The sequence below is a fragment of the Zootoca vivipara genome, chromosome 9, assembly GCF_965207765.1.
Source record: "Zootoca vivipara chromosome 9, rZooViv2.hap1.1, whole genome shotgun sequence".
Classification (NCBI taxonomy): Eukaryota; Metazoa; Chordata; class Lepidosauria; order Squamata; family Lacertidae; genus Zootoca; species Zootoca vivipara.
Window position 1 is genome coordinate 53,140,066 of NC_142592.1, and position 13,400 is coordinate 53,153,465.

The window sequence follows — 13,400 nt, forward strand, 5'->3', positions numbered from 1 at the left end:
GTAAGCAAGTTTTGTTAGCAAAGTGTTGACTTGTTTTGAAACCACTCCACTTGTAGACTTGTAGGTTCTCGTGACTAAACCTTAACCTTTGGGTTACATATAGCTTTAAGACTGCATTGAGGGGGCCTTCTGAGCACTATTGGTGGGTATTCTACCATTTTTGCACTCAGATTTGAGTTTCTAGTAATTAATCTTGACATAATTATAACCCTGCCATTACTGCAGGCATAATGCAGCAGCCTTCTACATCCAGAAACGTGTGGTGCATACTAACCTGCAGGTCTATATATTTGCCTTCCATGAATGAAGGTCTGCACTGGATATTTTCATGTCCAGATAAACCAGGGTACATGTATGGAGGTGGGTGCAAATCCATAGCAAACCCCCCACCTCTCATTTGCATCTGCACAGTGTGGGTGAACAAGTGCATTCACATCTTCTGCTATAGCAAGGAACGTGTAACCTCATCGCTTTGCTGGGTACTCATGACCATCTCTGCACTGGAGCTCTATTATCTTTGCATTCAATTTTTAATTCTTTCCCTAAAACTCCAAATATAATTATTTGATAGGACACAAAATTATAATTTTCAGTACTTTGAATGCTCTGGAAATAAACATTTCAAAAGAATAACCTCCCCCCCCACACACACACACACACCGAACTGCAATATATATTAGAAAGAAAAACTGAAATTCTCAACACATTTACTTGGAAGTATGTTCTCTGGAGTTCAGTGGAACTTACGTCAGAGCAAATGTGCTTAGGGCAGAAGCTTAACAGTGCAGTCCCTATGCATTTTTACTTGCAAGTCTCACTTTGTTCAGTAAGGTTTATTTCCTGGTAAGTATGCACAGGATTGCAGCCATTAATGTACTTCATCGGAATAATTTTAATAAGAAAATCTTTGTAGTTCTAAAATATGTTTGGTAAGAATAAGAGGCAGTTGCAGTAGTGCTGCTTAAGCAGCAAAGCTTATGTTTTCATATCTGAAACATGCAGAAATGAACAAGCCCCAGTATTCTAAGGGTTACATTGGCCTAGCTGAAACATATCCTTAATAAAATAAATTAGATATAAAGAGCATGTTCCAACCAATTTTAAGCATTTTTAAGGCATATGGATTTCAGTGAAGGAGATTTAAGCATGTGCTTAACTCACTCTCTGTCTGAAATCATCATGCATAATTTAGAGTAGATCATACCCAATTTAAAAACAAAACAAACCCCACATAAGGGCTCATTTCAGTGTTTGCCAAAATTATGCCAACAAGGTTGCCACCTCTACCCCTCAACAGGATTCCTGTGTCAGTAGACTAGTAGGTACTTAGTTTAATCCTAGACCACTGTGCAATAGCTTTAAGAAGGTTAGCTGTGTTAAGTCCATGTTGCAGCAAAACAACGGAGAGTGGCATACCGTAGTAGAACCTTAAAGGCAAGCACATTCATTGTGGTGCAACATTTGGTGTAAGCTTTCACCAAAATAAATGTGTTGGTCTCTAAGTTGTCACGAGGCTCTTTGTTTCGTTTCACCCTACTTAATAGATTTTTAAATTTTATTTGATGAAAGAACCCCATCTAAAGCTAGAGGTGGCAGCCCTAGATGCTGTTTACATAAAAGAATTCAAGACATTCACTTGTTACATAAGAATATGAGGATAAGATACAGCATTAAAATGTTAAATACATCACAATATAAGGAACATGGAAACAAAAAGGATAAATGAGTGCAAAGCGCTGTTAGATTTCTAACAGCAGACTTACATATGAGTTTGGCTATCAGTCACAAGCCATTTAAAGCCAATGCGTTTCTACTTAATTAAGTCCCCATAGTACCACATATTTGGATCAAAATATGTTGCTTTCAAGTGGCTTGTGGATTCCACTGCTAAATTACTTTTTACCTCTGGCTCTGAATCTCTAATCCATTACAAAAGCTCAGCTGTTCTGTTCTGATTCTATTACAGGAATTGCTGTTTAGGACTATTCTGTTTTTTAGCACCTTGGTTACTGGTTTTGTAATGATTGTTAGGCACAATGATTGGCCATCTAGACTTTCCTTGGCTTAAAGACCTCCCTTTATTTTTCTTTTCGGTAATAATTGTATCATTTTCTTTCTCTCAAATTCAGATGGCTTAGGCCAAATTATCCCAGCAGCCTTTGATTTTTGTCAAAGCTGCTGCACGGTTCAGGACATCTTCACATTTCTGCCTTGTGGGTCATATGAACACTGCACAAACAGGAAAGACAAAGACACGTGAATCTGCCCAGGCCTTATTTAAAATGTATTAAGGCTACCTGTTTGAGAGCAAGAATTCTGCTAATTAGCACTGATGGGTAGAATTGTATCGGGGGAATGCAACAGACGGATAAATGTGATGATCCTAAGCCTAGTCAGCAGTCTGACTCGCTGCCAGGCAATGTGCAAAATAAATCTGAATATGCTTGGTTTTCCTCTATACTCACTGCTCCTCAAAACATTTGTTAAAGGAGAGATTCTTATGAGTAGGAATGCTGTGCAGTGCAGGAACAGAATCTGCTTTCTGTGTGTCACCTGAGTATTTGTCATCAAACTGACAATGAGATAGATCTTTATAGTAGCTGGGGGTTTTGGCAAGGGGAAAATGCACTAGAGCAATAATTTAAAACAATTATCTTCAGTCCAAGACATTAATCCCACCTGCACAGCTAAATTCACCACCCAGTGCAGCTGGAAATGTACTATTTTTTATTACCTCTGCTTTTTTACTTTACTTTCGTTTGCCAAGGGAAGGCTTTAACCTGGTTAACACTGAACTTGGGAGCAGCAAGTGAAGAACATCCTGAACATTTCAGTCATAAAACACAGCATGTTTACTTCATTTCCTTTTTCTTTCTTTTTTGTCCAGATACCGAACAGAAAAATGAGCAGCACCAAGTCATCAGCTTATCTGAAATGCAAAAACGGAGGGAGGGAAATCCCTAAAACAAAACAAGCACCTCCCCAAAACACAAAAGTTAACCACAGGGAAACAATTATTAAATGCACTGTTCACTAAAACCCATTTTCAGCTTAATCAGATCCTAGTGAAGTATTAAAACAACAACCAGCAGCTAATATCATATTAGTTATAAAATAAGTGCGTAAACAATACCAGTGCAGCAGAAAAGTACAAGTCAATGGGCACAATACAGGAAAAGTTAGACATGCCTGAATTCTGTTGATGTTGGTGGGTTTCAAGTGCTTCTCCCTGTGCCTATTTATTTCAACGGGATTTAGGCACATCCAGCTTTTTCTGCAATGCCCCCAAAGTTCACATTCCAATTCAACACACTTTCAACATTTTTTGTGCAATTAAGAAAAAGAGAACACCAGGCCACACACTTTGGCCAAGTGAACAATCCTCAGTTACAAAACAAAATCCCTAACTGGGGGGAAATCATTCCCTAGGTAATTTCTGTGTCACTTAAAAAAACAAAAACAACCCAGAATAACAACATTCATTCACACGGCATGGACTGTATTTCTAATAAACTCATGGTGCAAATATAAATAAAATGAAAACAGGTATTTAACACCCTTTAATCCACATAAAGAAAAACTAGAGTTGTGGCTGTGGCTCAACTGTCAAAATCAGGTTTTGTAACACATTTTCTTTTTTTTGTTTCAATAGTTTTAAGTTCCCAGCATATTATCAGTACAAGCCAAATGGCTGGGACAAACATATTTTGACATCCAAACTGTAGCCATGATTATCTGGATGTAACCAGAGGAACCTTAAATGATCTTCTTGAACAGTTCGGGCACTGTACTTTGTGCTCTTCCATACATCCTCAGTTGTTTTAAGACCATGGATATGTGTCCGGACTCATCAATGCAGCAAAAAGGCAGCAATGCCTAATGGTTCCTTTGGCGCAAACTACCTTTGCTGTGAGAACTCCGACTCAGTTTCTTTGTGGGGGCTTCCCCGCCCCCCCGACTCTTAGGTTGCATATGAATATTAGGCTTAAGGAGGAGGCTTAGGTAGACAGATGATGGGAGCACACTGAGAGCTGGAATGTGGCTGTTCTTCTGGAAGAGCTACATCAGGACTGAAAACAAAAAGGGGGGAAATGATTAATATATCACCAAGTCTCTGTGCACTCTTGCTATGCCAATTATCATCAACATCATCATCTGTTACCAGCAAGTGTCAGGTGGGTTAAAACAATTTGAAATTCAACATTAAAAGCAGTTAAGATAAATTGCAGCCACAGGGTGGATCCTGAAAACACATTATCTTAAGTTTTAAAGGTCAGAGTATTGCTATTATTATTTATTACATTTATATACCACTCTTCATCCAAGGCTCACAGGGTAGCTTACAATATAAAAACACAAAAATACATAACATAGTACCAAACAAAAACAATAACGGCCCCCCGCTCCACGCAGTTTAAAAGGCCATAGATTGTTTAATTAGCCAAAGGTCTGGAAGAAAAATGTTTTTGTCCTGGCACCTAAAGGTATGTAACGAAGGTGCCAGGCAAGCCTCCCTGGGGAGAGTATTTCACAAACAGGGAGCTTTCCCAACTGAAACTCCTTCAACATAAGAGGACTAGTAAACAGGGCTCTGGACACCTCTAAAGAGGTGAAGTTAATGTCCCAGTAATGGTAAAGGGACTCCTGACCATTAGGTCCAGTCGTGACCGACTCTGGGGTTGTGGCGCTCATCTCGCATTATTGGCCGAGGGAGCCGGCGTACAGCTTCCAGGTCATGTGGCCAGCATGACAAAGCCACTTCTGGCGAATCAGAGCAGCGCATGGAAACGCCGTTTAGCTTCCCGCTGTAGTGGTACCTATTTATCTACTTGCACTTTGACGTGCTTTCGAACTGCTAGGTTGGCAGGAGCAGGGACCGAGCAACGGGAGCTCACCCCGTCACGGGGATTCGAACCGCCGACCTTCTGATCAGCAAGCCCTAGGCTCTGTGGTTTAACCCACAGCACCACCCGCATCCCTCAATGTCCCAGTAGGTGCAATAAATTTTATCCTCTAAATGCTTTATAATCAAGTCACAGCAAGTTACTGTTCATTCTGTCACCTCTTTGGGGCCAGAATGTAGAAGACCCCATATCCCCCCCATATCCAGCTCTGCTGGACAACACAAAGATGCAATGCATGACTTCTATGCTGCTTTTACTGCCACGACGAAGGCTTGATGATGAGCCCTCATCAACATTTGACTGCAGTTTTTCTCCACTCATATGTTCAGACCATCTCCCAGCTTGTTTCCTCACGCTAAGCTCTAGAGCAGGAGTAGCCATCCTAAGGCCTGTGGGCCGGATGCAGCCCAATCGCCTTCTCAATCCAGCCCACGGACGGTCCGGGAATCAGCATGTTTTTACATGAGTAGAATGTGTGCTTTTATTTAAAATGCAACTCTGGGTTATTTGTGGGGCATAGAAATTCGTTTATTATTATTTTTTCAAAATATAGTCCGGCCCCCCACAAGGTCTGAGGGATGGTGGACTGGCCCACAGCTGAAAAAGGTTGCTGACCCCTGCTCTGGAGTATACTGTAACAAGGAGCCAAGCAGGCTCAGCAAAGTGGGAGAGGTCATTCAGGGGCGATCGTATCAACAGCCCTATCCATTTGGATGTTCCAGAGGTCGGTCAAGGCTTCAACAGGAGTGACAGTCATAGCAGCCAGAAAACTCCCCAGAGCCACCTGGAAGCCCATTGGATCCAGCAGCCTCCAGCAGCAGACCATCCTTATAGGTCCCCCACCTCAGCAGTGGGAAGAAGGTGCTAAAATCATAAATCTCAACAGCAAGTGACCTGATTATGACAAGAGATTGATGTAAATATTCTCCACTTGCTGACCACCTTCTTCCTGTCCAGTTGTGAAAACAAGGTTCAGAGTGTGGCCTGCCACATGCAATGGGCCGATGACATGTTGGGACAGCCCCGTGGTCATCATGGTAATCATGAAGTCCTGAGCCACCCCAGAGCCAGTCGCCTCGGCATGGATGTTGAAGTCTCCCCAAACCACGGAGTCTGAGAGTCCTCAACATTGCCTTTGAGATCAGCTCTGTCAGCTCAGGCAGGGAGGCTGCTGGGCAGGGAGGCTGGACAGAGAGCCTAGAGAGAAAGAGAATTTCTATAGGCCACAGCAACTCCCCCTCCCTGTGTACCTAAGGTGGGCACAGCTGGGTGAGACCAACTCCCCCCTGCTCATCCACCTAGGTTTTAGTGAAACAGACCAGATTGGCCTCCACAATCAGATCATGGATGAAGGAGATCTTACTCTGAGCCGACCAACTATGGATTGTAAATTCAATAAACACTAAGAAATGAATTAGCTAAGCTTTCTAGTGGCAGTTCTAGTGTTTTATAAAAACATTTATAAATGCATCCATATTTCTTAATTTCACTACATCCGTACTGGACCATTTCCCAACTGACTGAAACCTGTAATGTTAGTTTTTTGTTGGAGGTTCCAGAGAAGGGCACAAGGCTGTCCTTGCAGGTTACACAATTTTACTTGATGAGAAAGATGAAATCAAGTTACATTATTTTCTGAACATTTCAGAAGTTGTGGGTCTTAAATTATAACCACTGAAAATAGGTCTTGTGAGAGGCCAGGCAACTGCAAAACAGCACCTATAATTTGGCCAGTAATCTCCCATTGTGACTGAAATGGCTCCCAACAAACAAACATACACACCCAGCTTAAATTAATTGTTTTGCAATTCATAAGAGATCCAAACCCTATCCCATCATAGCAAGGCAGCAGCACATTACTCGTGAACTGTGTTAACAAAATAAAAAATAATTAGATTGTAACACCCTTTTCTCAGCAAAGAAACAGAACTTTGCTGAATGGCCAAAAAATGCCTTATGGCTGGGTTGTCATTTAATAAAATTAAGTCAGGCTGTCTCAGGAACTTCTCCATCCATGTTTTTGTCATTAACTGTTACTCAGTCACAAGCCCAGACTCTCTCTGAAAGGTTGCCTATGAAATGAATGGTGATGTTAATCAAGAGCTTTTAGTGTAACTGAGTGCATGAGACATCCCTGAATTGTTCTGCTTTGAGGGACATTTCAAGGATGCTGATAATTCGTCCTAAAACAGACTGTCCTCGCTGCAAACCACAACAGCAGTCTTCTTGCTTTCCTCTGCTAGGCTTTAGCTAGACTCCCAGTTGGTATTTGCACACACTAATGCAAAAAATCAAATATATATTTGATTTTTCTTTTATTATTTTTAAAGCACAAGCCATGTAGAAACTAAGAAGTGGAAGGATGGAATGGAGGTGGGGTCAGGAATGACAGCTGCATAGAAAAGAAGTGGGGTGGGAAGCTTGGCTGTTGTCCGTGGCAGACTGATCACAGCATGCAGTGAAGAGCAAGAGGAGAAGAGAGAAGAGTTAGCCAAGTATTACCTGACAGTCTGGCAGTCTTGCCTCCTGGCTAGTTGTGAGCCGTGTGGCGGTATGGAGGCAGCAGGCTGCTGACAATCTACAAGAAACTGATAAATTAGACATATATACAAAGAGATGACACAAGGGGTTAGTAAGCTATAAACAGACAAGGCAGGTGGTGGAAGAGATTTAGTGAGGAATTTGTGCTCAGTTTAAGAGCTGGTAGGAATAAACTGTTAAGTTCATTACGGGTTCTTTCACAAATGTCGATTTACTACTTGGTAAAAGGTTACTGGTATCCCTGCAAAATCTGGCAGGAACACTGCTGCCTGTTAATAATATGATGAACAATAGCAGTTCTTCATATTGCTGAGGGGAGCAGGGGCTGAGTCTGAATCCATATAATTAAATATTTTGTTAATACTGTTGTCTTATGAAGCAGGTTCCTATTACGGAAATACACATAAAAACAACATGAGAATGTGTTGTGCAAGTCTATTTTTTGGATTCTATACACTCATCAGGAAAGTGTGTGCACATGGCCATAATTATGTCTTTTAAAATATTCGAGTATGAATTTCCAAGTACAAAAATTAAACACAAGAGTCACATAGCCTGTGAATTATAGATTATCTCCCTTTATTCTCACTAGGTGCTATAAAGTGGCTAAAAATCCTTGAGAACCTGTCCAAATATATATATATATATATAAAAGTAACACTCAATATGCCCCTTGGAGATCCCTTCAAAATAGAAGTTGCTTCTAGACCAGGCATCCCCAATCTTCAGCCCTCCAGGTGTTTTGGACTACAATTCCCATCTTCCCCGACCATTGGTCGTGTTAGCTAGGGATCATGGGAGTTGTAGGCCAAAACAAATGGAGGGCTGCAGTTTGGGGATGCCTGTTCTAGACTATGTGTGGTGAACCTATGGCCATTTAGATGTTGCTGAACTACCAACTTCCTTCATCCCTGGCTGCTGGCCATGTTTGCTGGGGCTGATGGGAGTTGCCATTCAGCAACACTGGGAAGGCAAAAGGTTCTCCACCTGTATACCAAACAGAGACTTAATAATTCTGATGAGTTATTGGCAACAGATTAAAAACAGCAGCAGCAATGGGGTTTTCTGTAGAAAGGGTAAATACATATGAAATGTGGATTTTTAAAATTTATTTTTTGATGCCAACAACAATGTACAGATGGTGCATGAAACTTCCATGCCTGAGGAGCACTGATCCCACAATAAACATGGAAGCATCGCTACAGATATATTTGTTTTGGATGTGATTAAAACACAACTAAGGCACAGAAGATAGTTGAAATATACTCGGAGTCGAGAGTGAATTTCATGCTCTTTATTCAGCTCATATTCATCAAGGAGAAGAAGAGAAGACGAATGCTCTTTTCCCAAAACCATCTGCTTATATACATTATTTACACAATGGGCCTTGCGTGATTGGCTACTTCAGGGCTACACCTGTGGGCCAATTATATTGTGGATTGACTTCTGCCTGCAGCCTGATTGGCTGCTCCTACAGGCCAATCAGGTAGCAGATTCACTTCTGCCAGCCGCCTGATTGGCTGCTCCAGCAGGCCAATCAGGTTGCGGATTCACTTCCACCTGGAGTTGGATTGGGTAGCTCCCGCTGATTCTGAATCCTATTGTTCTAGGATTCAGCTCAGTACATAACAATAGTGAAACTCTTTTTTCGTCCCCTGGTCAGGTTACTGAGTGCTGATTCATGTCAGCCTTAAAGTGCATGGCTGACTGTTTTATTCTCTCAGGTGAGATTTCTAATGTGACAAAACCGTAAGATGCTATTTGGCATGTCATTCCTCAGCTCATTTCAGGGTTGACTGCATGCAAAAATCCCAGCTTGTGACAAAGCACTCATTACATCTATTTCACACAACTGTAACTTGAAATCAGAATGTCAGCAAAGATACGCCTGCTGCATACCTAATGGGCCAGGTTTAACTATAGGTTCTCTCCCCCCCTTTCCTTTCCTTTCCTTCCCATCTTATTTCATACCCAGGCTGCTTCCAATTCCTTACTCTTCCTAGAGATCAATACTGCCCTCCAGTGGCACATAGATATAAGCAAATTTTGTATTTGGGCCAGAGAATCGCAGTACTGTATATTTGTGACCTTGAGAAAAATTACCTTCGGCAGGAGGGTTATTATATGCCAGAATGTGTGCAGTTATTTTACTGACACAGTTGAATTGCAAAATTAAGAAGCTGTATTATTATGGAATTATTAGCCACCTTGAATACTATGCAGAAAGGTAAGGTAGAAAAAATAGAGATTAAGATCTTTTTATCAAGTGAACTCAGTGCTGAACTGATGAAGTCACAATGAGGAGAAAGCATGTTTCCAAAAACAAGATTTGGGGGGGGGGGTTGACTTTAAAGGGGAACTATTCTAGTCATGATCATGATTCCAAAAGCTTATATAACCCCTGGATTTTTCCAACTGAGCTTTACAGTGTTTTTTGACCAAACAAAGGAGAGTTAGTCGGTGTACTTTATTGCTAAAAAAAAAAAAATCAAGGTTGAAATCCTATGCAAGCTCCAGTATTTTTAGAAAAAGTTATGAATTTGGGAACTTTACAAATTTAATATTCTAGATAAATGATGAATGTTATTGATAACTATTATATAAGAAATGTTTTTTTAAAAAAATCCTGTTCCGTGTGAGAAATTATTTTATACGTCTTAGCTATATAAAATGAGCAAAAGTAAGAGAAGATTATACCGTTATACCAAGTTTGCAGACACCACCAATAATATTATTTAGTTCTACGTATATTATCATCCTTTCATTTCAATCTTTTAAATAGAGCTCAAGTCATTTCAAAACTCCTTGCCCTTTGAAATATTCTGTCCTATGATAAATGGGTTTGAGTCTAGTACAGTATAGGAAAATAAAACTCAGAAAAGATGCATCTGTTAACATTAGGTCTTGATTAAACTCTGTCACCTAATTAATGGCTTCAGAATGTTTTCCTTCATTTTATTTCTGGCTCCAGAAATGTAACTGTTTATTTGCTGTTTATCACAAGGTGTTATCTACCCTTATGACTATAAGACACAAAAGCATTAAAGCCGCCTATATAAATAATGTGTATTTTCTGAGAGATGGATATGATTTCATTTTGCTGTCAGGAAAATGTTAAACTTTAAAATGCTAGTTACAGGTAGGTAGCCGTGTTGGTCTGAGTCGAAACAAAATTTAAAAATTCCTTCAGTAGCACCTTAAAGACCAACTAAGTTTTTATTTTGGTATGCACATGAAAGCTCATACTGAGGCATCTGATTGAGGCCTGTATGAATTTAAAAGATATATTTGCAAATGTTTGAATGCTGCACCAGCCGGCTAAGCATTCTAACTGTTGTTTGCTCTCCTTGCTAGGGCCCCTGATTTATGACAAGCAAAAGGCCTTTACAGCCTCTCAGGCTGTAAAAGGTTAAAATTACTGACTGGGAGATGACCCTGCATATTTAAAAAATACAACCCAGCTGCAAATACACTAATTAAGAGTTGGTAAATAAGTAAGATTTATTGTTTAACAGAAAGTGATACCATGAGAGAGTCCTAGCCATTATTTTTTAAGGTTTACTGAGAATGTTAGAGCAATTGGGAAGAGCTAATGACAACAGCAGCTGGGAAGGAAAGGGGGGCTCATTTCTCAAACTAAGGCCTGGGGGCCGGATCCGGCTCAATTGCCTTCTAAATCTGGCCTGCAGACGGTCCAGGAATCAGCATGTTTTTACATGAGTAGAATGTGTCCTTTTATTTAAAATGCATCTCTTGGTTATTTGTGGGGCATAGGAATTCGTTCATATTTTTCCCCAAAAATATTGTCCAGCCCCCCACAAGGTCTGAGGGACAGTGGACCACCCCCCTGCCTAAAAAGTTTGCTGACCCCTGAGCATGTATTAATCTAATTAGTGCATGAAGGGGTTAAAAACATACTGTACTAGTAAACTGCCCTGCCAGGCTTAGCCTATGTCATCACCCTTCAGCTTGAGAAGAAATGGATTACCATTTCTCTCTCTCTCTCTCTCTCTCTCTCTCTCTCTCTCTCTCTCTCTCTCTCTCTCTCTCTCTCTCTCTCTCTCTCTCCTCTCCCTCCCTCTCCCCTGTGGATTTCACTATGAGAGGAGTTCTGAGCAAGGTTTTAAAAAGCCTTATTTTGTTTAAGACCAGAATGGATTCTGAAACTAGTATTTTTCTCTAACATTGTTTAGAAACTTTTTTACCTTTTGTAACTAAGAAACATTTTAAACTGCCTGTGTATCTTTTCTGACTGCTATGTGGGAAAGCACATGAATCTGATGTCTGAAGAGTTTTGTAAGTAAACCATTATATGACTTACCAAATATATAGTCTCTCTATCTGCTAGTCTATCTATATTATATGACTTACCAAATATATAGTCTATATAGTCTATCTATCTGTTTTGTGATATTAAATCTCTACTCGACCAAAGAGTCATTGCCCCAAACATGGGTCTTGACTTCCAGGATTCAACAGCATTGGCATACAAATCAGTATTCAACAAACTAAAAAGAGTTATAACTAGTAATAAATATATGGTGTGTTTCAAAGTTCTATTTAGTGCCATCCTGTTGTCTAAATCTCTACCCCCAAAGGAAAACTCAAGAGAAGAAATAAGCAGGAGAGAATGTGCTCATATATCTGTGCATTTTTAAAACTCCCAAGTCTCTCTTGCTCTTCCACTTCAATGTGTGCTGCAGGTTCCTAGGTGATCTGTATAATACTTAATTGTTTGTTCCTCATTCACTATAATGTGGCATCTAAAACAGCTATAACTTTTCCTTATTTTGGCCAGAGTGGATAAAATCTACAGGCACAGGAGCCCCTCCAAACCCTGTGAAATTGTAGGAATATACATTTTAGGGAGGGGTGCAAGGTAGGGATGAAGCATTCTGAAATTTGCAGTTCTCCTGCAAAGGCGTGTTGTAAGAATTTTGAGGTCACATATATAAATTAAATGTTCATAGCTGTATGTATAACTGAAACAGTGCAGGGGGACGGTCCTGGGCCATTTTGATTCTCCCAAACTGACCAAATGTTTCTCTGCAAGGAGGGAGGGAGGTGTGAACTCTGCAAGGAGGGAGGGGTGTGTGAAGGAACTTTCCCATTGTCTCAAGAATTAAGGTGATTTCCATCTCAAAGGAATGGTCAGGCTACCCAGGAAAGGCAAACCAATTTCCCAAGTTCTAGTTACAGGTAGGTAGCCGTGTTGGTCTGAGTCAAAGCAAAATAAAAAAATTCCTTCAGTAGCACCTTAAAGACCAACTAAGTTTTTATTTTGGTATGAGCTTTCGTGTGTGCAACTTAGTTGGTCTTTAAGGTGCTACTGAAGGAATTTTGCGATTTCCCAAGCAAATTAATTATACATTATCTGCATACTGATAAGCCAGGAACTTTGAAGGTTCTTTCCTGTAAAGTGAAATAACATGGGATTGGGAACACGCAACACCTCTTGTTACAACCTCCCATCAGAAGGTCACTTCAAAGCATACTTTTGTTACAACCTTACATCAAAAGAGACATCAACTCTGTGCTACCCATCTCCTTATGTAAATCCTCCCTTCCCGCCATATCTGTACCATTGAAATGAAGTGTATAAAAGAGGGACCAGGCAAGGCTGCCCTCTCTCTCCATTATTGTTTATCTTATGTTTAAATTTTTGTTAAGAAATTTAAGGGAAGAAGGGAAAATTAAGGGAATAACAATTGGGAAGGATATCCATAAATTAAAGGCATTTGCTGATGATGTCATACTCACACTGGAGGATCCGGAAGAAAGTATACCTCAGGCACTGGATAAAATTAGAGAATTTGGCGATTTGGCGGGGTTTAATATAAAGATAAAACGAATGTTTTAGTTAAAAATTTAAGGAAGGAAGAGATTGATAGGTTACAAGAAAAGGTGGGTCTGAAAGTGGTAAAGAAGGCAAAATAATTGGGAATATGGATCTCT

At 40.3% G+C, this 13,400-nt stretch overlaps 1 protein-coding gene across 9 annotated transcripts in view; it reads right to left on the reverse strand.

Annotated features, from left to right (window-relative positions):
* Positions 1 to 1,564: 1,564 nt before the first annotated feature.
* Positions 1,565 to 13,400, reverse strand: part of BICD1 (BICD cargo adaptor 1) — a 144,380-nt gene continuing 132,544 nt past the window's right edge. For 2 of the 9 annotated variants that reach the window (XM_088652259.1, XM_035126583.3), the window contains 2 exons: positions 7,407 to 7,482; positions 2,882 to 4,070 (listed from right to left, as the gene is read on the reverse strand). In XM_088652259.1, coding sequence (XP_088508385.1) covers positions 4,065 to 4,070; positions 7,407 to 7,482 — 82 coding nt within the window. In that variant the 3' untranslated portion in view covers positions 2,882 to 4,064. Of the gene's footprint in view, positions 4,071 to 7,406; positions 7,493 to 13,400 lie in introns of all 9 variants that reach the window. The other 7 variants (XM_035126582.3, XM_088652260.1, XR_015945896.1 and 4 more) reach the window with 7 other exon arrangements.